Source organism: Amblyraja radiata, chromosome 46 (assembly GCF_010909765.2).
Source record: "Amblyraja radiata isolate CabotCenter1 chromosome 46, sAmbRad1.1.pri, whole genome shotgun sequence".
Taxonomy (NCBI): Eukaryota; Metazoa; Chordata; class Chondrichthyes; order Rajiformes; family Rajidae; genus Amblyraja; species Amblyraja radiata.
Window position 1 is genome coordinate 6,947,778 of NC_046001.1, and position 27,240 is coordinate 6,975,017.

The 27,240-nt window shown below is 41.0% G+C and overlaps 1 protein-coding gene across 2 annotated transcripts in view; it reads left to right on the forward strand.

Annotated features, from left to right (window-relative positions):
• The window catches only part of esyt1 (extended synaptotagmin 1), a 79,411-nt gene that overhangs the window by 9,808 nt on the left and 42,363 nt on the right, over positions 1 to 27,240 (forward strand). For both annotated transcript variants that reach the window (XR_004410510.1, XM_033015464.1), the window contains exons 2-4: positions 24,629 to 24,670; positions 25,908 to 26,042; positions 27,143 to 27,216. Coding sequence is in view for 1 of the 2 variants with exons in the window: in XM_033015464.1 (XP_032871355.1) it covers positions 24,629 to 24,670; positions 25,908 to 26,042; positions 27,143 to 27,216 (251 nt within the window). In the remaining variant the exon portion in view is untranslated. The remainder of the gene's footprint in view (positions 1 to 24,628; positions 24,671 to 25,907; positions 26,043 to 27,142; positions 27,217 to 27,240) is intronic.

Sequence of the window (27,240 nt, forward strand, 5' to 3'; positions counted from 1 at the left end):
TAACAAATACTGTTTTTCTGTAATGTGCACCAAAGTTGATAACCTCATTTTTGCACACTTCCATCTGTTATGTTCTCATCCACTGACTCTGCTTGTCTATATCATCTTGGGCCTCCACATCCTTCTGCATACTCTCAATCCTACATAGTTGGGTATGGTTAGCAAAATTGGAAATGTAACCTTTTTTAACCCCTCCGTCAACTGGATATAGATTGTGAACAGTTGAGGCACAACCATTGATCCCTGTCGTGCAGAGTGTGAAGATGAAGGCTGGAGTAACTCTGGTAAAATATCTTTCGTTTGTTTGGTTGTTTGTCTTTTTGCACAAAAGTCCGCGAGCATTGCCACTTTCATTTCACTGCACATCTCGTATGTGTATGTGACAAATAAACATGACTTGACTTACCCCACTAGTCAGTCTATCATCAATGTCAGGCTCACTGACATTTAATTTTCTATCCCATTCTTGTACCCACAGGATTCTAGAATCAGGCCCAGGGCAAGGGCAAATTGCTGTTGTACAACAAGCTCTGCTGCAAATGTTGCATGAAAATAAGACTGGATTTAGCCACCTGTGGCCTTTCCTCATCAACGCTCATGTAATAAAATAGATTATAACTGGCTATTTGAGCGAACTACTTGACTACCCAACAAAAGTCTGTCCCTTCATGAGAGGGAAACTACAATCAAATTTGTTAATTCCTAGCTTTTATGCTTAATAAATATAATGGTTTCATTTACTGGGATCCTAATGTAGCAATACACCCCCTCACTTGTTTTTTTTAAATTAGATAGAATGAGAATAGACAGCTGCTTTGCCACTACACTCGCCCTAGTGCCTGTTACAGAGTGGGGGAGGAGGTGGGGTTATCTTCTTGTCTGCAAAATACTGCCTGTCTCCGAGGGAACAAAAAATAGATAATCAGAATGGTATTTAAAAATGAACATGCTACAAATTCCTTAATCAGGATTGTTGAAACCTAAGCCTTCTCATCCAGCTAAAATAAGCCAGTTATTTCCTTCCAGACTTGTGGAGTACTCAAGTCCACAAATCAATCTTGAGACAGATATTTTACCAGAGTTACTCCAGCCTTCATCTTCACACTCTGCAAGAAGTCTGTGGTAATGTGGTCCCCAAAACATTTGGGTGCCAGATTTTTAATATATTCAGAATCTGGCCAATTGTTTTGTTCAGGTTTTAGGTCATAAGTGATAGGAGTAGAATTAGGCCATTCGGCCCATCAAGTCTACTTCGTCATTCAATCATGGCTGATCTATCTTTCTCTCCAAACCCCATTCTCCTGCCTTCTCCCCATAACCTCTGACACCCGTACCAATCAAGAATCTATCTATCTCTGCCTTAAAAATATCCACTGACTTGGCCTCCACAGCCTTCTGTGGCAAAGAATTCCACCAATTCACCACCCTCTGACTAACGAAGATTCTCTTTATCTCCTTCCTAAAAGAATGTATAGTCCTAAATTCTCCCACCTTTTGGCACCCAGGCATTATTAGCAGTACCTGTGTTTATTTTCCACCCCTAATTGTCCTTAAAGATGGTGATGAGCTGCATTCTTAAATCATTATGGTCCTATTGGTGAAGGTACCCTTACAGTGCAACTGGAGAGGGAGTTCCAAGGTTTGGACCCAACAAAGATGGAGTCGTACATTTCCAAGTCCTGATAGCATGTGACTTGGAGGAGAACCTGCAGGAAGGAACTGCAGATGCTCGTTTACACCGAATATAGGCACAAACTGCTGGAGTAATTCAGTGGGACAGGCAGCATCTCTGGAGAAAAGGAATGGGTGATGTTTTGGGTCGAGTTCCCATGTACTTAAAGTCCTTGTGGTTGAGGTGATGGATTTAGAAGGTGCTGTTGGAGTCACCAAAATGAGTAAATGCAGTGCATGTTGGAGATGGTACATACTGCATCCAGTGATAGAGGAAATTGATGTTTAGGGTGGCAGATGAGTATTTATGAAGTGGGCTGCTTGTTCCTTTTCAACATGATTCCTTTTTAAAGGTATTCATGGAATTAATTTGCACCAGCTTTTAAAGTGGAGGGTCTCAAAATCCAACAGCTGTGTGAAATAATTTATCTAAACCTTCCTGTGTAGATCTTCAAATATTTCTAAATCCATAACTTGGAATAGCTTGGTCCCAAGGAATTATGTTGCTGGGTGGGATTAGTGCACGCCTTCCCTCCCTCCATGGTAATTTAGAGATTTTCTGCAGAAAGATGCTTGAATCTCTCAATCCTATGATATAAAATGAATATGCAGGCCACTATGCAACTAATCCTCTCTGTAGTATGGTAGTGGAGTTTCTTAAAGTAATTCCTGCATGGTTACTTGGCTAAACTCCCAGCTGGATGTATTACAGTGAATACTGTAATAATGAGTAACCAATATATGGTAATATTTTTTAAGTATGTTGCGCTACTGTGCTGGTTATGTAATGAAGGATGAGATTTTGTTCTGCTGCAGGCTACAAGAATGTTTGAGCTGAGGTCTAGGATTTGCTTGCGGTTGAAGAAGAATTCCATGCAACTATGAAACCATTTTCAGTCTTATTCTAACATTGGGAGAGGACTGGATGCTATTCACTCAACGCACGTAGGAACTCTGCAGAAATCTGAAGAGGAGAGCAAGGTTTGGAAAATAGTAACTTTTGGGGAAATGAGGTGAAAGTAGTATCTGCGAGGCAAAATCAAGAGATTGTTCTTATTGGAAAAAGTACTGAATGGGAGGGCATTGGACACCAGGTATTGTCATGATTAATATTTCTCCAAAGTGCAGCCTCTCCAAATTTGGCTTGGATTATAATGACTGGATATTCATTGTGGAGTCGATAAGAGCAAGAGCATTAGATAATGTCTAGTTATTCTATTACTGTGCTACATCTCTCCATGGACCCAAACTACATGCTTTCAGATATAAATAAAATTGTCTGCTACCCAGAGAGCAGCATGCAAACGCCTCCAGAAATTGCTAATGCAATTTGAGCCTTGGCATTTGCTGTGGTTTTGGGAAACTGGTCTGCTAAAGGGGATTTTGAGGAAACTACATTCAGCTGACTCATACTTAAAACTTTAATGAATCCAGTGTGCCCAGAATTCATCTTTTTTTTTCTGAGGTAATTCTGCAATTGTGCCTTTAGGTCTTGGGTAGATAGATAGAACTATTCAATTTGTACCACTAATGTGCACTTTCTTGGTAACCCAGCAAATATTTAAAAATTACATCCACATCAAATTCCTCTTTTGAAAGTTACTATCACGTCTACTTCCAATGTCCTTTGAGGTACTTTCCAGAACATAATTTGCAGCAAACCTCTCCTTTTAAATCTTTCTTGGGTCAACTGAAGCAACTGTTTTCCATATCTATTTTATCTCGCAACTTCAAATATTGAACACATTTATTATTCTCCTTCAACCTCCATTGATAGGAATATTATAATCCCCACTTCCCGAGTCATTTCCTCACAACTGAAGTTTCGCTTCCCCTATCACATTCCAATGCACCACTTTGCATCCTCTTTCAAGTTATCCTCTCCTCCACAGGAGTCTGAACCCAAAACATTGTCCACTTCCCTCCATGGATGCTGCTTGACTTGCTATGTTCCTCCAGCACTTTGTTTTTTTTTAAACTGTCATGGAACCTCCTCGATCAGCACTGATGGTTCACTTGATAGTCCCGAGTTTGTTGTTGAATTGTGCTGTGCTCCCGAGAGAAACTGAGATACTTGCAGGACAAATGCAACCAAAATGTTGGTGCTCAGTGGACTTAAACAAGTCCAGACATTGTGAATTGCTTGCCAGAACATAAATTTAGTCTGTGCAGTCATATTGACCCGAGCACAGCTCAGAAGGTAGTGAGTGCCTGGAATGCGCTGCCAGGATTGGTGATTGAGCCATTTATGATAGTAGCATTTCAGAGACTTTTGGATAGGCATATGGGTGTGGATCACATGCAGGCAGATAAGAGATGCCCTTGGCATCATGACATAAATGGTCTGTTATTGTGATGTTCTATTATTTTGCTTGGGCAGCTTACAACCCAGTGGTATGAATATTGACTTCTCTAACTTTAAGTAAGCCTTGCATCTCCCCCCCCCCCCACCCCTCCCCCACCCGTCCTAGCAGCTTCAAAGTCATCTTGTTGAGTCATTGCCTATACTCGTTTACACTTGGGCCACAGCTTACAATGGCCTGTTTTCTTTATCATTGTTTCTTTTTTGCATATCTTTCATTCACTTGTTCTATATCTCTCTACATTGCCATCTATATCTCTTGTTTCCCTTTCCCCAGACTCTCCGTCTGAAGAAGGGTCTCAACCCGAAACATCACCTATTCCTTTTCTCCCTGTCTGGCCAAATTACACCAGCTTTTTGTGTCTGTTAAATCTTGCTGGAGAAGAGAGATCAGGGACACCCAGAGCAGACCAAATGTACTGTGGTTTTGATGTTCACTGCAGAATAGCACATTATCACTCTCAGTCCATGCTGCAGTACCTATGACCCTGTTCCAGTACCTTTAGGGAAGAGAAGAAGACTTTTACCCAAAGTGTGTGCGGGGGGAGGCAAAAATAAGGTACTTGTGGACATGAGGTAGATAGCCAGTCTCTTTATTGAGAAAGCAAAACGGCTTGGTCTTTGACTTTGCATATTCTAGCATCTATTCACAAAGGTACAGAACTGATTAACAAATTAATTTAAAATAATTCAGCAATCATGTAATTCCCTTATTAAATGTATTTAATTAATGTTAATAAGTAGCAAGCTTGGTTCTTTGATTATCTTATGACTAAGGCGGGCATTACCTTTAATTGAATATCTGTTTTTTTTTAGTTATAATGATTGAGACGGTGCGGGAATCAAAAGATATTAAATGTTATCAGTAGTGGTATACTTGGGATTGTGAGCAAAATGCAGAATGAGAGGGGGAATATAGAGCCCACAAGGTAGGATGGGGAGGGGGAAAGAGTGTAATGGCTGGCTATACTCAGTTAAAGACTAAATAATGTATCACCGAGCATCCTATCATCAGGTTTTTGTACCACCCTGTTCAATCCTAACCACAACCCAACCTCAGCCCTGAACCACTACAGACATTTGTTTTTGCACTATCATGGTCTAGTTTTCTTAGAATAACCGATTATTTTTTATTTTTTTTTGTTGCGTGCAAAGGTGCAGCAAATAACATTTTCACTGTTCTGGTTTAAAAGTCTTGACTTGTGTTTTGATTAAACAGCAGCAGCTATTTTCAGTATGAAAACAGCCATATACTCAACAATATTCTGCTGAATATTTAGAAATTTGCTAATTTCTTTCTTAAGCATGACTCTCAATATTAATATTAATCTGCAACTTCAGCAAGGAATAATTTGATTGTCTTGTACATCTGTGATGGCACAAGATGCTTTTACAGGACTTTGGCCTCTCTGTACAGCTAGCATCATCCACCTGTTGAAACAGCAGGAAGCTCTCAGTAGCATCAGTTAAGTGTTAAGTGATGTTAAGTGTCAAATAGTGTGAATCTACAATCGTGAAAAAACCTGGTGGACCAGGAGCTAATTAATTGGGATTTGGTTGTCCAGCAGCTCATTATTTAGACAGCCCAGAAATTACCATCTTTAACTTGTTCGGTTTTGCAACTTCCTATGATTGCAGAGCTGCAAAGTTATCAGTCCACCAGCATCCATCATACTGGCAGTTTAAGGGTACCTGTTCAAACAAAGTAAACAGCAGGTATCAATCCCAGAGGATTTTCTCCCTGGACTCTTTCTATTCCACAGAGAACTAGATTGGGAATGATTCTGATTTCTATATTCATTATTATTGGTAGTATCTGCCTAAATCATCAGGGGCTGATTTGGATGGGCATGTCCAGTCTTTTTTGCATATTGGCTCTCTTCCCTTTACAATATAATTTCCCCCCTTCAACATCAAAAGGGTATGGGGGTTATTTAACTTTAAACCTTTTCCATTTATGTTGCACTTTTGATGTTACAAAACATTTAAAGGCACTTCACAGGAATGTTACCATATTAAAAATGATGATGCAGGCAAAGAAGATAATAGGAGAGGTGTCTCAATGCTAGTCCTAAAAGGTAGATTTTCACGGACATCTTTGCGGAAGACAAGTATGGTGGATAGTTCTAGAGGGAATGACTGTATTTACAATGTAAATAGATGTAGACATTGGTGTTAAAAGTAGGATGAAGGAAATGGCCAAGAGTTGATGTCCAGCTATTTTGGAGTGGTGGAGGAATTTGAAAACTGGACGGATTTTAAAACTGTTGCTGAAATAAGAGATAAATGTGAGTGCAAATGGTGAATGAATAGGGCTACTTAAGAATGAGGGCAAAGGCAGCAGAATTTTGAATACGTTTATGAAGGAGGGAGGTTTACAATCTTTATGAAAACTCATTTGTTTTAATTGGGTGTTGCCCCACTTTTGTGAAAGACTATGCAGGCCCAGGCTGAAGACTTGCCCAATATTTTCTACATAAAGGCTGCGCCCCTTTAAGAGAACTACATTCAATAAAAACATCCAAATTGACTAACAGGATTAGAGTAAAAGGAATTTGAAGGCTAGTAAAACAAGTCATATTTTATGGGCAGCTTGCCTTGCTGCTCATTCTGTTCTGCAAATTAATTACTATTACATCTTACTAACTAGCTTTTACCTCCACCCAATCTACTTACCATTTTGGTTTCAGGGGAATTGTATGAGAGAGAAAGAAACTGAATTTGTAACCGATGCTTCATATGCAATACACACTAAACACTTCAATTCAGCTCCATCCTGTCTCATCGTGCTGCGGAAATGCCTATGCTGCACTTTCTTGTGAGGTTGCATTGCTAAATGTTGCCTGATATGTGCATCATTATTGAACTGTTTATATGACACTGTTTTCTGGCAGCATCATCAGTCTGTGCTTGTTTGTTTTTTTTGCTATATTGAAGCCATGCCTGCTCTCAGATTGACATGATAAAAGCTGGCGCTTCGCCTTACTTTCACAAAGGAGGAATTCTGATGTATAATTGCAGTTTAAATTAGTGAATAAACTGGAAGGTATTCCAGATTTAAAATTCAATTGATTTCATTTGCTGATAGCATCACTGCAAGAGCAACTTAAAGGCTTTGGTCCAAGCTCTTGAATGTGATTAGAATTTGAGTGACTCAGTTTTCCATTACTTTGAGTCATACAGGAAAATAAAGGCCAGAGTGAAAATCTCTCACAGGGGATGAACAAAGGCATTGGCCCAAAAGACTGAGACGCCTGATTCTGACTGAAATTTCTATAATTCTAAGATTTTTCTTCAACAAATGTAAGGGTCTACATGTTGTTGCTAATGAAATCAGCTATAAATGGGACCAACTTCAAATGATTGCTTTTATTGAGTGACACAGATAATGGATTGCTTGTGGTATTGCCCATGTGACATCTGGGTCTGAAGCATCAGGACAAACATGCAATAAGTTGCAAATGAGCTTGATTCTCTGCTGCCAACTTTGAGAATGGGTTAAAATTTGGATGCCTTTATCAATTGGAGGCTAATTGCTTTTGGTCACCTCCGATTCTGACAGCTGATTGACTCGTGGCCTGGATCAGCAGTGACTGGGATTCAGTGCAGATTTATTTTTAAAGAATATGGATGTCGTACAATTAATCTAATGTGGTATCGTGCTGCTAACTAGGATTGAGCAGTGTTGTTTTTGGGCCATGTCTAATTGTTAAGTAAACCCGGGATCTTCAATTGAAGTGTAATTATCCTGGAGACATTGCACAGTTTTGTACTTTTGTTATAAAACGCAACATCTGGCATGTGATGTCTGCATGACTGTTAATGGGAAAGAATGAGTATGAGTAATCTGGCTAGTTTGTATCATGTTTGTATTATAAGTATTAAGCAAATTCCCATTAAAGCATCAACTCTATGCGATGACAAAATCCCCACTTTTATTCTCTCCCCATCCGCATTCAAGCTTTCCAGTTGGTTTCATGAGCTTTTGGGAACGGGATTTATTTTCCTTTCTAAGCAACCAATAAGATATGGAAACATGTGATTCCCTTTCAGCCAACGTAACTCTTTCCTGAGAAAGAAGTGAGTCACAGTCCTAAATTGCAGCTGGCCTATTGCCCCCACCCTCTTCCTTATTTGCTACTCCATGGTTTCCCATTATACCCTTTCTTGTCTCATCAAATTATTAGCCGTACGTTGAAAAGTGTACATTTTGCAGGGAGGAATGATAGTTGCCTATATTTAGTTGGCCCATACTTCATGGGTGGTGAGAGGTGTATGTTTTTCCTTAAATTATCTCTTTTACCTCAATGGTACATTTGTAACCATATGCCCACTCCTTCTCTTGGGCATTGCAGGCAATGATCTTTCCCAACTGAAATTAAAAGGTATGTTTTGAACATTTAAGGATTTATTTTTAAATACTAAATTATGTATTTTTAAATACTAAATTTCTAAAGGATGGCAACATTGAGATGAGTACCAAAGAAAATAAAATGAACCAAGAATAGTGATTGGGTATAACTTGCAGCTTGCAGCCCAACGGTATGAATATTGAATAAGTGAGTTCGGTATTACAATTGCGCATGCCCAGGTCATGGGTCATTTGGGATAAACGCTCTTGCCAGCTGAGCTACTGTGTGTACGGACCTACGTATTCATTTCAATGAGATGTATTAATAAATGTATCCGTCAAATATGTCAGCAGTAGGCCACAGTGTACTGCAGGCTGCACAAATCCACTTTTGTATCTATTTAAATTATTGGCTCAATACAGCACCAGCCTTGAAAACGCAAGAATGCCTGGAACAAATCTGTCATTTATCAAATCCCTGGCATTAGCCTGAATCACAGCCATTCAAATTCAATATTGCTAGATGTCAGCTGATCTATATCGGTGAGACCAAGCGTAGGCGAGGCGATCGTTTCGCCAAACACCTCCGCTCGGTCCATACTAACCAACCTGACCTCCCGGTGGCTCAGCACTTCAGCTCCCCCTCCCATTCCGTATCCGACCTCTCTGTCCTGGGCCTCCTCCACGGCCAGAGTGAGCAACACTGGAAATTGGAGGAACAACAGCACCTGCACAAAGAGCCTCTGCTAACAAGTAGCAATGTTACAAAATTTTGAGATTTTAAAAATCAAGTCTGTAATTTATCCCATCAGATAAAGCATAAAATTAAGTTCAATTTGACACCTAATTCACTTTCATATCTCAAGTATTTAAAAAGTTATGGCCATTTTCATACTGGGAAATGAGCATCTTGTTCCCTATTGATTTTCTATGGACATAACAAAAAAGTTGTGATCGTGAACAGTCAAAAGCCCATAACTTTCTTAAAAATTAAGAGAACTGAATGAAATTTTCAGTTATCATAGATTGAAGCATTCTGAAACAAATATAAAATAATCTTACTTGGATGACCTGAAATTAAAGCATATAATTAGTTAGTTACCTAATTGTAGCTAATTTCAGACTTCAATTACTAGATCTAAACATCTATCCATTTCTTAATAAATGATTAACATTTTTAAATAGCCTAAATGTCCAAATAATATTCACAAATAATTCACAATAAAACATGATTTTAAAATCTCATTTACATTAATTTATAGGCCAAATGGAAGGAATTTAGTGTTTAATTGCTGTAAATAAATGTCCATTTAAATCAGCTTTCCAGTGGGTCCCTGTGGAACGCGCTGGTTTAGAACGTTCACATTGCGGTAGATTTGTGCCCCAAATGCCGAGAAAAATACTGCGGGATATAATGGGCCCAAAATGAGCTACTCGCAATATTAAACTTTGTATAAAGGGATCTTTAGAAGCCCTTTTTAATGTAAAAATATACAGCCAACCTTCTGTGGTTTGCTTTATGAGACCCTGCGGTTGCTGGCGGTCGCGGGTTTATAGATTGATTTTTAAACTACTATAACTATTATTCAAGGCCTTTAAACCTAATAATAGCTTTTGCGACGGGGTCTTTCAGCGATTTTTCGTTAATAATTAACTAGGCTGAACATTTTCGATTGGAACAGCTTAGAGAAAATCGCGTTTTAAACCCGCCCCCTCTAAACGGAGCCAAAATCGCGCACACCCGCAACGGCAGATTTTCACCGACGCTTCAGGTAGGCTTTGCAACATACCTATAACAAGGGCTTGCGAACTGTGCTGGTCAACGTGCACTGGGCGAGATGGCTGGGGGAAACACACCGCAACCACCGTAAACTTGGAACAGCACACTCCCTCCACTCAATCTATCCAATACTAAAGGGCAGGCATTTTGCAGTTAAATGTGGTATATCGGATTGGCGACTCCTTCACAGGGCCAACCTTGTACTCAGTTTTCCTCGGAGATAAATCTTTGCCTTAACGGTACATTCACATCAGCCCACATCACACTGATACAGTCACTGTCTGCCTCAGATTAAATATATTTTTACACATCAATTATGAATAAAGATAAAATGGTTCAAACACAAGTAATATTTTATTATTCCAGTAGCAAACACATTTAGGATTAAATGAAAATAAACAATTCTTTAACTTTTTGAATATCTCATAATTGCAGATGACTGAACTAGAACTGGGACTGTGTGAGTCGTGTGTGAACAGCAGAAAAAGAAAGGAAGCTATTGAGTTGACAGAATTCTTGATTAATTCATTGGTAGAATAGTTAACAATTTATACACAGTTTATACAGCGCTGCGTTCGCTTTTGTTTCCAGAATGACCCTTGACAAATCCCAGGATTCCTTCCATTTATCGGAATACCAAACTCACTTATTCTCTAATTTTAAAGAACTTCTACTTGCACTCCCCATCCCCTTTCCTCCACTCTAGTTTTACCAGTTCCACAGTTTTCCTCTTGAGATCATAACTTCCCTAGTCAACAATGGGCCTGAGGTCGTCTGTGGGTGGTCCTGGTCTTTTCCTGCCTCCAGCTCTTCATCTCCCCCCCCCCCCCCCCTTCAGTCTGAAGGGTCCTGAACTGAAATGTCACCCATCCTTGTTCTCCAGAGATGCTGCCTGACCTGCTGAATTACTCCAGCATTTTGTCTACCTCAAATGATCACGTTAGCTGATTGATATTGCGTTGTGTACCATAAGCCATATCTACAAAATTATTGCACCACCTCTCTTTGTATAAAAGTATTGCAAAATGGACATATTGCAAATGCTATTCAAGCCAGCGGTTATAATCAAGCAATATCATTGTGTGAGATAAAACGCAAAGCTGCATGGTCCCAATCGAGAGCAATTTCTTTCATTTTTATAAACCCGCTAATGAGTGAGAATAGTCATTCCAATTGTTCTTGCTGTTCGTGGGGCATTATGAAATCTGTTAACTGTTCTAACTATTTATGATGTATCAGGAAATTTGGCAAAAAAGCTACATTCAAGTCTGATCTATGCATTCATTAATTAGCAGAGTCTTTGAACGGAACACTATCTTGAGAGGTGTGGAATCATTAAAGATGAGTTGTCACACTTCTAAGGAAATGGAAGCAATAGTTCTGCAACCCAGAGCATCGTGTGCAATAGTTCCCTTTAGATTAGATTAGATTATTAGATTATACCTTTAATAATCCTTTACAGGAAATTACAGTGCCACGACAGCTTCAAGACAGACATAACACCACACATTTCCTCAAATGGCTTCCATACTTAACAAGTTAAAATACAAGTTAAAATACAATTAATTAAATTTAAAAAAAAGTGCAGTTATTTATGCGCATTATATAACCTTATAGCAGCTGGTAAACAGGACTTCCTATGTCTCTCAGTTTTGCACATTGGTGCAATCAGTCTCTGACTGAAGATGCTGCTCTTGATCACCTTCAGGGCATGGAGTGGGTGAGTGGGGTTGGTCATTATTGAACCCAGTTTGTTCAGAGTTCTGGCCTCTGCCACCTGCTGGACCGTTCGTTGCTCAGCCCCGACCACTGAGCCGGCCTTCCTGATTAGCTTGTCCAGTCTGTTTTTGTCTGCTATGCGGGCGCCATCTCCCCAACAGGCCACAGCAAAAAACAGAGCACTGGCCACCACTGAATGGTAGACACTGCACAGTAGGGGTTGGCAGATGTTAAATGACCTCAGCCTCCTTAAAAAATACAGTCGACTTTGTCCCTTCCTGTACACCGCCTCCATATGACACTTCCAGTTCAGCTCACTGTCAAGCTGCACACCAAGGTACCTGTGGTTAGCGACCACCTCCACCTCCACCTCAGTGCCCTTAATGGTGATTGGTGTTGCTTGAGTCCTCCTCCTCCCCCTCCTGAAGTCCACAACTATCTCCTTGGTTTTTTTGGTGTTAAGATGGAGGTTATTGTGTGCACTCCACTCCACAAAGTTACTTATTATGTCTCTATACTCCTCCTCATTGCCCCCTTTACCACTTGCTCATCCTCATATCTTCTCATGGCCTATCCTTTTGCCTTTGTATACACTCCTTGTGATGCTCCAGTTTTTGGGGAAGTGCCAATTGGAAGGGTATATTAGGTACAGCATCTGTTATGCATGAGAAATGATGTGCAAAGCTACATCACAGGATTATTGGCATGCTAAAGTCAGAGCTAAGTGATCAGATCAAAACTTTACAGCCATGCAGTATCTGGGACCACAGCGGAATTCTATGACCAACATCAAATGTGGACCACAGAGCTAAATTGCAGAGGTGGGGCGAGTAGCTGTCCTTGACATTTGACAAAGTGTGACAAAGAGTCCACGTGAATGTTGTATAATCTTTTCAGTTTGTGTTTGGATGTGCTTTGCGATTCCAAAACCAGAATAAAAAACAGCAGAATGAAAGCAAGTCACCTTGGATCCCAAGAAGCAGTCATCACATAATTTCCTTACTAACCTACCTGAGGATCATAATGGGTCCAAGTTGGTAATGAACTCCCTCTAGATGTCTTGTTGGCTCAGTGGAATTCCGCTGAGATGACCTGTTAGCCAGTTGAGGACAAGCCTCAAGGTTCTGCTACTGTTTCAGTCCAATGCCTAATATGGCTCTACAATTAGACCCAAACTGCCTTCTAACCTAGGCAATGCTTTGGAACACCTGCTCTGCAAGAGTCTAATATTAGATTTAAAGAAGCCAAAGTGGAGAAAACCTAGATGCTTATTTTGACTTCAATCCTTTATATACAGTGCATTCAGAAAGTATTCAGACGGCTTCACCTTTTCCACATTTTGTTATGTTACAGCCTTATTTTTAAATGGATTAAATTCTTTTTTTATCATCAATCTACACACAATGCCACATAATGACGAAGCAAAAACAGGTGTTCAGAAATTTTTGCAAAGTAATTAAAAATAAATAACTAAAATTTACATAAGTGTTCAGACCTTTTGCTATGACACTCAAAATTGAGCTTAGGTTCATCCTGTTTCCATTGATTTTACTTCGGAGTCACGTGAGTGACTACGTGAAGAAGGGCTGTCCGTCTGCGTGCGCGTCATTATGTCTGAACGCAACGCGCGACGGACTGGCAGAGGCACTGCGTCCTCCCAGGCAGTTAGGATGGCAGGTAAGGAAAGTTGAATCACTTACCTGCGTTCTTTCGGGCTTGAAACTTTTTGTAGTTTCAGGGCCCAGATGTCGAGGAGACGGTCCGCGGGGAAGTCGGCTGCCGAAGACCGCAGCATTTCCCAGTAGCGGGCAACGGTGTTTCCCGACACAGCGCCGGCAGGAGACTTGTTGCAGGAGGAGAGCTCCGTTGGTGGTCCTGCAGTACGGGAAAATGTCTCCTACTCTGAGGAGAGGAGCATTCACGGTCAGTTTCAGTCTGACCCAAAGCAAGAATTTCATTTAGGCCCACTGGAGGGGCCATGTCGGCGCAGGTATCCTCAGGGGCCTGCGGCAGCACCTGTTTTCAGGGCTACCTACAAATCTCACTCTCAATGGAGGGGAGTGTGAGTGATCAGTAGGTAACTGATCTCGAATTACAATACTATACAATACCATTTATTTGTCATTTGAACCTCACATAACGTTCAAAGGAAATTTGGTTTCAAGATCAGTAAGTAACTGATCTCGAATTAAAGTATGAACATACTGAAGCACATGCATATGGCCTCAAGAGACAGCAGTTGGCAGAATATCCGCACAAATGCCGGCAAGGGAACAGCGCTATCAGGGTGACTTTGGAGAAACTAGCCGCCGAATCCTCTCTTCAGGTAAGACCAGAAGAAGGAAGCAAAAGCTGTCGAACCAATCAAGGTACCAACGACAAGCACACTTCATCAGTAGGCGACAACACACCCCACACCTCCATAGGGGGTAAGCAGTTCACTGAAGCCGGTGGTAGCTTGAAAGCTGGGCATGGAAATATGATCAGAGTCGTCTTTCAAGGCAGACTCAGAATTATGGCCAGAATTGTCCGACAAGGCAGGCTCAGTATGATAAGGTTTTCAGACCAAGACCCAAGCAGAGGTCAGGAGAAACATGGAATCCACACTTCCTACCAGTCCAACTCCCAATCAAGGAGAGAAAAGGAACCCGCATCAGGGGCCTTTGAGCTTACCACAAGACCACCGGTAGCCATGGAGGTAGGTGGGTCTGGGTTTACTGAAACAAGGGATTGTGGACCAGTTACATGTTGGTAATTTTACTCTTGTGTTTTTGTTCAAAATGACAATAACATGAATTTCAGATCTGGTCTTAAAAAACAGATAACAACATGTGATTATTTTTTACTGCGCAACATACATAGGTTCCAAGCAGACTTGGAATTCGGACCGGAATTGTCTTCAAGGCAGGCCCAGTATTTTGGGCAGGATTGCCTTCCAGGACAGGTGACAGATGGAGGATGTCACTTCATCCAGGTTAAACTCATTTGTGCAGTACAGACTTTTAGAAAAAGTAATTTTGTTACGGTTTAACTACTGTTTTATAGGAGCTTCCTATAGAATGGTCGCATGGCATGCATCGACCTCAAAGATGCATACTATTCGGTGTCTATTCATTAAGAACAGGAGATATTTGAAGTTTAACTGGATGGCATGGCTCTGCCAAATGGGTTGACATCAGCTCCTAGACTATTGACTAAACTACGGAAACCAATTCTGGGACTACAAAGGTCTCAAAACCACATAGTAATGGCATATTTGTAGGACATTTTCATTTTGGAGTCACCAAGAATTGGCAGAAGCATCAGTCAAGCAAACCAAAACCCTGTTTGAAAGAATTGGTTACCACATCCATCCAGTTAAATCAAAATTGACACCTACAAGGGTAATTGATTACCTAGAATTTACTATCAAAAACAGTAAATATGTTGGTGACTTTGCCTAGGGGCAAACGACAATATTAATTAAGCCTGCAATGACCTGATAGTCAAATTCTAGCCATCTATCAGGCAAACAGCGAGTGTAATTGGCAAATAGTAGCTGCATTCCCAGCAGTACGAGCCTTTGCATTACCAGAACTTACAGCAAGCAAAGGAACGAACACTCAGATTACATGCAGGCCGAATTGGCAAACTATGGATTGCCAGCAGAGGCCATTGTTGAATAACTATGGTGGATAACGAATGGGAGACAGCTCAGGGAAATTTTGCTCGAAAGCCATCAAGGGTTCTTCAGACCTATGCAAGCGGCTAAGGATGGGGAGACACCAACACAGTCTAAAGCTGTGGGGGCAGATGGAATGAGCAGGCGTCTGTAATTCCCCAACACATGGAATCAATTACCCAGAATTGTTTGGGGCACAATATGGACTCAAGGTTCTCTGTAGCGATATGCAACTGGTGCTTGTTCAAATTCAGATTGATAACACCACTGCGGTGGCATATATCCATTAACAAGGGTGGTGTAAAATCTGTATCTTACGACAGATTGTCGAACCTCATTTGGCACTGGTGTATCGAGAGGAATATTTGGGAAATCTACGAGGTAGACATAACACGGTGACAGATGCTGGATCATGAATGTTTAATAACAACACAGAATGGATGTTGAATCAGACAGTATTTAACAAAATAACTACACGATTTGGCATACCAGATGTTGATCCGTTTGCATCTAGACTAACCATTAGTTACCCAGATATGTGTCCTGCGAGCTGGATCCAGGAGAAAGGCAGTGGATGCTTTCTCCCTCAATTGGGGAGGAATGTTTATGTATGCTTTCCGCCAATTTGTCTCACAAACCGATGCTTGACAAAAATCAAGCAAGACTAAGCCACAGGCATATTGGTAGTGCCAGATTGGCCTACTCAAGACTGGTCCCCAAAAAATTTGGGAATTATAGTCCAGCCAGTAATGGCTGTACCCAAGAGCAGGGACCTCCTAGTGAACCCAGTTACAGGGAGCAATCATCCACTACATGAACGTATAACTTGTTGGTCTGCAGATTCTGAGGAGGCCATTTCAAGGCATAGGACTGCCCGAACAAATACAACACAGTTCGGATAACGGATGTCTTGGATTTCCTATCAACTGTACTATAACTATAAACTAAGTTATAGTGCATCTATAGTGCCAGAGGCGCACTCTGCTTCAATCTGATGCCGGAAGCAGGGCACAGTTCGATAGGAACGCACCTCTTTACAACAAAATTCATGAAGGGAATTTACAATTTAAGACCTCCAAGGCCAAGGTACACTGACACATGGGATGTGAGCGTGGTACAAACCCTACTTTGACAGTGGGGACCGCCTATACTAACCCTGAAGGTGGTATGCTGACAAAGAGTCCAGACACTGCAAAAGCTACGGTTGGACTACATGACCACCAATATGAACAACATAACATTCCTAATCAGGAACCTGATAAACAGAGCAGGCCAGGAATGCCAGGGATGGAGATCCAGTTCTTGGCATATCCAGAGGACCAACGGTTGTGTGGGTGGTAACATACTAACACCACTATCTGAGAGTTACGGAGAACCTCAGAGGCTCAGAACAATCGGTCCTCATCAGCCATAATTTTTTTTTTTAAAACCACACCAAAAGGTGTCAACTCAAACCATCTCCAGATGGTCAAAAGAGGTAATGGCGGTAGCAGGAGTAAACATTTATATGGTTAAATCTCACTCCACCCGGGCTGCATCTACATCGGCAGCAAGAGCTATGGACGTGCCCTTGACGACATCCTAGTGGCTGCAGGATGGACGAATGAAATAACGGTCCTCCGGTTTTATAACAAACCCATAACCGGACTGGGGGTGTTTGCACGTACCATTTTAAGTTCTGTCCCTTAGTTTCCCCCCCCCCCCAAGGTTGGGAGGGGTAACTTTTTTTTAAACTTTTCTTTCATTTAAAGCATCAATTTCTTTACTTAACTACGTAATGTCTGAATGCTTTAATGATTACACGCATCCATGGTCAATCCATTCAGTGTGTGACGCCTGGATTCGTAACCGGCGTAAAATCACAGAGCTTTGAAATCTTCACGTAGTCACTCACGTGGCTCCGAAGTAAAATAGTAAGATTAAACGAGAACTTACCAGTTTGAAGTTTGATCTTGATTTTATGAGGAGTTACGATGAGCGATTACGTGCCCACCCTCATACTATCAAGGTCATATGGAAGTTCTAGTTTCTTCACAATCTTACTATTCTCAGGTCTTCTTTTTAACTGTGATTTAACACCGCTGCTTTGAAGATTGACGCGCACGCAGACGGACGGCCCTTCTTCACGTAATCGCTCATCGTAACTCCTCATAAAATCAAGATCAAACTTCAAACTGGTAAGTTCTCGTTTAATCTTACTATTATCCTTGAGATGTTTCTACAACTTGATTGGAGTCCGCCAGTGGTAAATTAAATTGATTGGACATGATTTGGAAAGGCACACACCTGTCTATATAAGGTCCCGCAGTTGACAGTGCACGTCAGAGCAAAAACCAAGCCATGAAGACGTCGGAATTGTCCGTAGACATCCGAGACACGATTGTGCCGAGAATCGGGTCTGGGGAAGGATATAAAACATTTTTTGCAGCATTGCAGGTCCCGAAAAGCACAGTGGCCTCCGTCATTCTTAAATCGAAGAACTTTGGAACCACCAGGCCTTTTCATAGCGCTGGCCGCCCGGCCAAACTGAGCAATCAGGGGAGAAGGGCCTTGGTTAGTGAGGTGACCAAGAACCCGATGGTCACTCTGACAGAGCTCCAAAGTTCCTCTGTGGAGAACCTTCCAGAAGGACAACTATATCTGCAGCACTCCACCAATCAGGCCTTTATGGTAGAGTGGCCAGACGGAAGCCACTCCTCAGTAAAAGGTACATGACAGCCCGCTTGGAGTTTGCCAAAAGGTACCTAACGGACTCTCAGACCATGAGAAACAAGATTTTCTGGTCTGATGAAACCAAGATTGAACTCTTTGGCCTGAATGCCAAGCATCACGTCTGGAGGAAACCAGGCACCGCTCATCACCTGGCCAATACCATACCTACGGTGAAGCATGGTGGTGGCAGCATCATGCTGTGGGGATGTTTTTCAGCGGCAAGAACTGGGAGACTAGTCAGGATCGAGGGAAAGATGAACGGAGCAAAAGTACAGAGATATCCTCGATGAAAACCTGCTCCAGACGTTCTGGACCTCAGACTGGGGCAGAGGTTCACCTTCCAACAGGACAACGACCCTAAGCACACAGCCAAGACAATGCAGGAGTGGCTTTGTGACAAGTCTGTGAATGTCCTTGAGTGGCCCAGCAAGAGCCCGGACTTGAACCCGATCGAACATCTCTGGAGGGACCTGAAAATAGCTGTGCATCAACACTCCTCATCCAACCTGACAGAGCTTGAGAGGATCTGCAGAGAAGAATGGGAGAAATTACCCAAATACAGGTGTGCCGAGCTTGTAGCGTCATACACAAAAAGACTTGAGGCTGTAATCGCTGCCAAAGGTGCCTCAACAAAGTACTGAGTAAAGGGTCTGAATACTTATGTAAATGTGATATTTCAGTTATTTCTTTTTAATTACTTTGAAAAAATTTCTAAACACCTTTTTTTGCTTTTTTATTATGGGTAATTTTGTGTATAGATTGATGATAAAAAAACAAATGTAATCCATTTTAGAATAAGGCTGTAACGTAACAAAATGTGGAAAAGTGAAGGGGTCTGAATACTTTCTGAATGCACTGTAAATAAGATATGTTGTAAAATTGACAGAATGCATTTTTAACAGCAAACTAAGTATTCTGCATTCTTGGGGACCTTTCCTTTGTCCTTTTATGGTCACTGGACATTCTAACACGCAGACAGATTTAACGTCAGACCAGTATCTTATCTCTTGTAGTCTAAATGTTCTCTGTGCGTATAATGCTGATGTTTGCTGGGAGATGCCTCCTTAGAAGCTACTTGTACCACTGGCCATTCATTATGATGAATAGGTCAGTTGTCTAAAAATACATTGTGTCAGCATTGGCCATTGAACATAATACCAATAACAATTAGCAAGTTTCCAGATAAATGGTCATATCTAAATGTCACAAGATAGTTGCAACTGATACTTAATTAAGATCTGATTATGGAGATCTTCTGTTTGTATTGATTTATCCCTCAATAATTTAAATTAATGAATCAAACAAGATATGAATGTATAATGATGAATTTACTTCACAAAATTCTGATGCCTCTGCAAAACATCTGAAGACATAAGATTAAATCCAGTTTTGGCAGTTGGGAAATTTAAATTAGTCATAAATTTGGAAATTAGCATTGTTGATGATAACCATTAAACTGAGTTGTAAAATCTTTTTTTGGAAGAAATTCTGCCCTCAACACCTCTGATAAGGATATGGCCTCCACATCCTCAGTAATCTAGATGGTGTAAGAGTCCACGTTACCTAATTGGATTAACATTTTGGTTAAACTATGCACCATTTGAAAGTACTGAGAAAAATAAGCATTTTCTTAACCACCTTGACTGTGAAGTATGCAATATCATGGAAACACTGCAGCTGGCAGTTGGTATAATTTGAATGAAGCCGTGCATTCTGCGCTCACTATTAGCAGAATATCTTTGAATAATTACTGTTCACAGAAGAATGCAATTTAAGCCTGGTACGTTTTTGCAGTGAATCAGCAGGAACGACTTCTGAAGAAAGAGGGATCTGGCGAACTCAACGCTGGTGTACATAATTTGAGCGTGAAGTTGGAGACGGTTCAATTTTAAGATTACATATCCCTTCTTCTCGAGCAATCCCTGTGGACTACAGATAACTTCTGTTCATGTTTTGAGTTGACAGATGGGATGAATGTGGAAATTGCAGACTCTTTCCAGATGGAGTAGGAGGTGGCTGACTGGAGTGGACGAGTGGATAGATTGAGATGTTCCATGCATTCAGCCGCTTACATTGGGCCTCTTTGTAGTCCCATTGCATGGATCTGGCATTCTTTAGACCATCCAAAGTGCTCCTCCATTTTCTATGAGTGGGCGTAGCCAGTGATCCCACATTAGGATGCTTTGAGGATATTCTTGAATCCTTTATCCAGCTGGCGATCTCCTGTGACAGAACCTAGAATAAAGGGTCTGTTTCAGGAACCTGGTGTTGGGTATGCAAATTATGTGACCTCCTAGAGCAACTAAGTGGAACTAGGGCCAAAGATGTGCAGGTTTGAACATTAATTGCCCCTCTGTAAATTGTCCCTGGTGTGTAGGGAGTGGATGAGAAAGTGGGATAACATAGAATTAGTGTGAACAGGTGATCGATGGTCGGCGTGGACTTGGTGGGCCAAAGGGCCTGTTTCCGTACTATATCTCTAAACTAATCAACACTCTGGAAGATGTGGACCATTTCCCCAGGAGCCACTCCTTGCTGAATCAGACATGAATGCAGTGGGGAAACTTCAATGTTCCAGCTCAGCCCATGATCAATTTGTGAAAAATGCACTACTTACAAACAGCCTTTGAAGCCTTTACTAGCATTTAAGAACAAAACATTGAGCAATTGAAAATGTGGTTTCCTGAATGAGTCTGAATCTCATATTACTGCCACAGTGCTAATTTTGTTTAATTTTGAGGTCTTTTTTCTGCATGCTATGTGGCAGCTGGTGCTTCTTCTTGTGTATGACATGCACAGCCTAAAGTTGTAGGACTTGTTCTATTTGATCTTATTTGTGCATGCCAGGTTGATTGCATTCGTTGAAACAGGGCGGACCACGTGAAGGTTGCAATCTCCCACCCCGCAACTGGTGCTGACTCAAATCAACATTTCCTAAATCAGATAAAAGCATCTCAATGTATGTTGTCGTCATTTCGGCTCCTCGAGCCTGAAATGGTCATGAATCATTTTCTTTAAAGTCATTAGCCTGTCTTGATCCATATACTTTGCTACAAATCTATCAATCTCCATCCTGAAAATTTCAGTGAACTGCCAATTCCACGAGCATTCAGGAAAGTGAGTTTCAGAATTGGCCAAAGCCTGATTTAAGAATAAGAGCAGATAGAGGATTAAACTGGAACACCAATTAGAGATGTGGTTGAATATGTATCCTGCTACCTGGTGTCAGAATTCTGAAATTTGGGCACGCCATGCGAGAATGGTTTGAATTCTGAGGCTTCTCTTAATGTGTTTAGAAAAATTAAGTAACTTCTCCAAAATCTGTAACACAGAATGATCTGCAGAAAAAAAAGTTGTTTTTCTCTTGTGGCAAACAATGTGGCTTTTAGTTTTTTGTTTTCAGTTCAAATAAAATTGTTTCAACTCTACACACAACTTGGGCATACAAATAGGTATACCTATCCAGTTGGGAGGTCATGTTGTAGTTGTATAAGACATTGGTGAGACTGCATTTAGAATATTGTGTTCAGTTCTGGGCACCATGTTACAGGAAAGATATTGTCAAGCTTGAAAAGATTTACGAGGATGTTGCCAGGACTAGAGGGTCTGAGCTATAGGGAGAGGTTGAGTAGGCTGGGTCTCTATTAACCATATAACCATATAACCATATAACAATTACAGCACGGAAACAGGCCATCTCGACCCCTCTAGTCCGTGCCGAACACATAGTCTCCCCTAGTCCCATATACCTGCGCTCAGACCATAACCCTCCATTCCTTTCCCATCCATATAACTATCCAATTTATTTTTAAATGATAAAAACGAACCTGCCTCCACCACCTTCACTGGAAGCTCATTCCACACAGCTACCACTCTCTGAGTAAAGAAGTTCCCCCTCATGTTACCCCTAAACTTCAGTCCCTTAATTCTCAAGTCAAATTGGAGTGCAAGTCCTTGGAGTGCAGGAGGATGAGGGGTGATCTTATAGAGTTGTGCAAAATCATGAGAGGAATAGATTGGGTAGATGCACTACTTGCCCAGAGTAGGGGAATCGAGGACCAGAGGACATGGGTTCAAGGTGAAGGGGAAAAGATTTAACAGGAATCTGAGGGGTAACTTTTTCACACAAAGGGTGGTGTGTGTGTATGGAACAAGCTGCCAGAGGAGGTAGTTGAGGCTGGGACTATCCCATCGTTTAAGAAACAGTTAGGTGCATGGATAGGACAGGTTTGGAGGGATATGGACCAAGCGCAGGCAGGTGGGACTAGTGTAGCTGGGACATATTGGCCGGTGTGGGCAAGTTGGGCTGAAGGGCCTGTTTCCACACTATCACTCTATGACACTAGGTAACATTCCAAAGCTTCCCATGTAGTGTGTGATTAGTAGTGTTTGTAAATAATTGCTGTCTGTAGTTTATGTTTACTAAAACACCGACATTGCAGTTGCTTAAAATTACTGCTGAGCTGAAAGTGCCTCTAATTCTGTAACCTCACCCCACAATCAATTTAGATTCGGACAAGCAGCTTTCATTAATCTTAGCAATTCTAGTCCTTGACTAGGGTGGGGAAGAACAGTTAGCATTTTAAAATAATAGATATACAGATTTTCCAAAATGCCAAGTGTTACAAGCAATGTTGAGGATTCCAGTTTTAAAACCTTGCTCTTTTTTTACTGGGGGAGGGGGGGGGGGGGTGAAAGAGGAAATGTGTTTCATTTGTACGCCATGCAATAGTTGCCATAATTGGATGTGTGTGTTCTGTGGCAAATCTGGAATTTTTCAAACCATTTTTTTTTTTTAACTGGGAATCAAAACAGTTCCCAGAATTCTGTTGGCAGTCTTATTCTTCATAATGGCTATAAACTACTGGTTAGTCTCTAATATTAATTGTTTACAAAGTGGTTTGTATCTGCTATACAAGAACACAAATAGAAGCAGGAGTAGGTCATTTGGTCCCTCTATATTGCCCTTCAATGGGTTCATGGCTGATCTTTAATCTCAGTGCGGTTGACAACAATTGGATTGAGTGCCACACCTAATCCATTCTATATCTCCAGCAGCCTGGCTCCAAACCAAAGATCTGCTCTAAGATCTTTGCTCCAAACCATTAGTATCAACAGAAATGTTGCCACAGGAAGATCAATATCAGAGCTCTTAACCATAAAATGAGCTTGTCTCAGATGGTGCCTCACAGATAACCTGGCAAATCTCTGCTTCCAGGAGTCGCAGAATATCCACAGCAGATAGGAGCTCTGAAGTCCAGCATAAAGGACAATCCAAGACCTTGCCCCACTGAGAGCTAGGAACTGAGGTGAACTAATCAGGGACAGAGGCATTATGTGCTTGCTAAAAGGAATGCTTTGAACAGTTCCTTAACTATGACTCTCCATGATGTAAATGACTTTGACTCACCAGCAACACATTTAGTCCAGCCTTGCCACCCCTCCTGACAAAAGTCAAAGGCTATATCAAATGAAAATAACAAGGCTCCAATCCTAAAGCTTGGTGCTGAAAATCTTTAGTCATTAATCCACAATTTCATTATCCACATCTGGGAAGAGAATGATGTACCAGGGGACCTCGCGGCTGTGACATCTACAAGAAAGGAGGCATGACTGAGTATGGTAACCAGAGGAGATTGGAGCACTGTCCTCATAAAGCTGTCCACAGAAACGTGTCTCCAAAAAATGCTATAAAAGTACCAAAGGTATGAGAAGATCTCCTCATGTGGATGAGATAAAATGTTGCATGAGAGATCAGTAACTAAAGGACATAGCTTTAAATTCAATAGTTCGAAATTTAGAGCAGACTGTGGATAGCTTTTTTTTCTCTCACTTACATGAGTGTTTCTAATTCGCTGACTGGCCGGCTGGTGGAGGCAGAGACCCTCTCCACATTTAAGAGATCTGGATGAGCACTTGAAGAGCCATAAACCACAAGTCAATGGAGATGCGATTTAAATTTAAGTCAATTTTTGGCTGGCATGGACACTGTGCCAAATGATGATTTCCTCAACTTCGACCATGTTGGTTAAACAATATTAAATAGCAATTTGCGTCGACTATTTGCTGTTTTATCTGATGCTAGGGTGAGTCTTCCTCAGGCCACTTGTGATTATTAATATCATGAGAGGTATCGTGAAGATTTCCACATTAACTAAAGCGTGTGTTTGCGTTGAGAAATATTGCAAGGATCAAACATGACACCATGCAAGGGTAATTTCCAAGCCAGAGATTTTTGTGTAAACTTAATTCCAAAGAGTGCAAGAGAGAATTATGTAAACACTCTGGAGAAAGCTGCGTTGTAAATGCTGCGAACACCCTGGATTGATTTTGATAAGTTTATTAAAAATTGGCAATGTTTCCTTTTCACAGATCAACTTCCAAGATCTCGAACGTGTAGACTGGTTAAACAAGGTAGGAACTTCTACTTTGTCTACAAGGGGCTTTTCTAACCTGTGCAATAGAAGGTTGCCTAACCAGACACTGAGGTCACTGACCCACGTCGTATCTCCAGCATGTGGGAAAATGAGACTGGATTAGCAAAAGTCATGCAAATTTAATTTAATTGGATTCAAATTTAAATATTTTGTTTACATACACTGCTTGGATTTCAATAATGCTTTTACCCTTTTCTATTCTACTATCACATCCAGTCAGTGGTTGTTATTTGTGGATAAATCCTGTCGGATTCAGTGAAACTGGGGATATTAAAATGTATATTCCTCACAACTACTTGGTTGGAATCAAAACTACTCTTTCTGACACAATTGCAATTGTCAGTTTGTACACGCTAGAATTTAGAAGATTGAGGGGGGATCTTATAGAAACTTACAAAATTCTTAAGGGGTTGGACAGGCTAGATGCAGGAAGATTGTTCCCGATGTTGGGGAAGTCCAGAACAAGGGGTCGCAGTTTAAGGATAAGGGGGAAATCTTTTAAGACCGAGATGAGGAAAACATTTTTCACACAGAGAGTGGTGAATCTGTGGAATTCTCTGCCACAGAAGGTAGTTGAGGCCAGTTCATTGGCTATATTTAAGAGGGAGTTAGATGTGGCCCTTGTGGCTAAAGGGATCAGGGGGTATGGAGAGAAGGCAGGTACAGGATACTGAGTTGGATGATCAGCCATGATCACATTGAATGGCGGTGCAGGCTTGAAGGGCCGAATGGCCTACTCCTGCACCTAGTTTCTATGTTTCTATGTTTCAAGGGGATGGCTGAGTTTGAAAACCCCTGCTTTAATGCTATTAATGCATAAAATAGGTTGGTGTGTAACATTTCATTCTAGTTAAACCTGCTTTTAACCCCTCAAGTGGTTAGGTGTAAATGTGACTTTTTTTTCATGAATTAACCCTATAAAATGAAATATCTCCGGTTAACCCTAATTAAATTTTAACAAAAAATTAAGATTTGATTATTGTTATAAAGTGTGTAGATTGACCATTCACCAAGCACAAAGGGGAAGTGAAGTAAACTTGGAATGTGAGTTTCCATGGGATTGATCCCCCATGTTGCCTGTTGAATGGTTACTGAGCAGCCTGGAATCCTAAATGAGATGAAGAAAAATTGTTAGATGGGTTTCTGCATGTGTTAGATCTAAGGTCAAATTCCAAAATGTAACAAATCTAACCGAGACATATTTTCTTTGGTAGGTTTTGCAGCAAGCATGGCCATTTGTTGGCCAATACCTGGAGAAGCTGTTGGTAAACTCCATCGCTCCCATTATTCGGAGTTCAAACAATCACCTACAAACATTTGCCTTCACCAAAGTCTGCTTTGGAGTGAAGGTAATGTAATATCTGCATGATTTAAATTCTATTCCAGTAACATATTAATTTTTACACATCTTGTGTCTGGAGTTTCTATGTTTGATGCAGTGAATCCTGTATGTACAGAATAATTGGATGTCAAGCTATTTGCTGCCATTTTGAAAATGGGTCCTGGCGCTGCAGTCTAATACCCAACACACTTGTGTATTGTGCTCAAATGGCAGTGCTTCTCACTTTGAGCCTTGACTACAAGTATCAGCAGACTGGATGACCATTTCACCAAAGTGTAAGCCTGTTCTTATTTGGACCTCTGTAAACTTCCCATAATTGGTAAGAGAAATTGTCAACTAAAGTTGCACTAGAAAGCAGCTTGAAGCTAGTGTTAATGTGTGAGCTGATTTCCAGATAGCAATCAGTTTGAAGCAGCTCAGTTGTGGATTCAATAAATGAATGCATTGAATAAGAATGTGTTGTCTGGAAGCAGGGAGAAGACTTGTCGAATCTAAATTTATCATTCATTAAGATGATGACTGACCCTTTAGATCAAATTCACCATCCTTTCTCCCCCCCCCCCCCCCCAACACACACAATGCCAATGTTGCTTGATCCCCTTAGAGTTCAAAGATCTATCAATCTTGGTCTCGAATATATTTGATAAATCAGCATTATTTTATGCAGAGTTTATTCATGGTACCTTACCAAATGCCTTTTGAAAAATCCAGATATTGTACATCTAATGTCTTTATCTACCAATTAGTTACATCCTTAAAAATACTTATTTGTTTAATGCCTCCATTTTTAATTCACCATGATAGTTGAGCCTCGCCCTGCCTTTACCAATACTCAAGTTCATGCATGTTTCAGTGGAGGTCAGTAGATATCAGATGCCATGAATACTATAATAAGCCCCTTTCTAATATCGGGTTGTGGCATTTTTCAACACTCCATAGGACCTTCAGCTGCTCACTTGCTAAATTTGCTGAGTCACTCAGGAAGCTTTTGCTGTAACAAGCATGTTTACCACAAACCAAACTGATGGAAATAGGTTCCAAATACATTGTTGTTAAAATATATGTAGTTGACTGGAGATCAAAACAAACCTCTGAATTGTCTTTCAGCCTTTGAAGATTCATGGAGTACAGGTGCATGCAGGTGCAGACAAAAGGCAGGTCTTGCTTGACCTGCATATCAGGTAATTGATTCTTCAATTCCACTT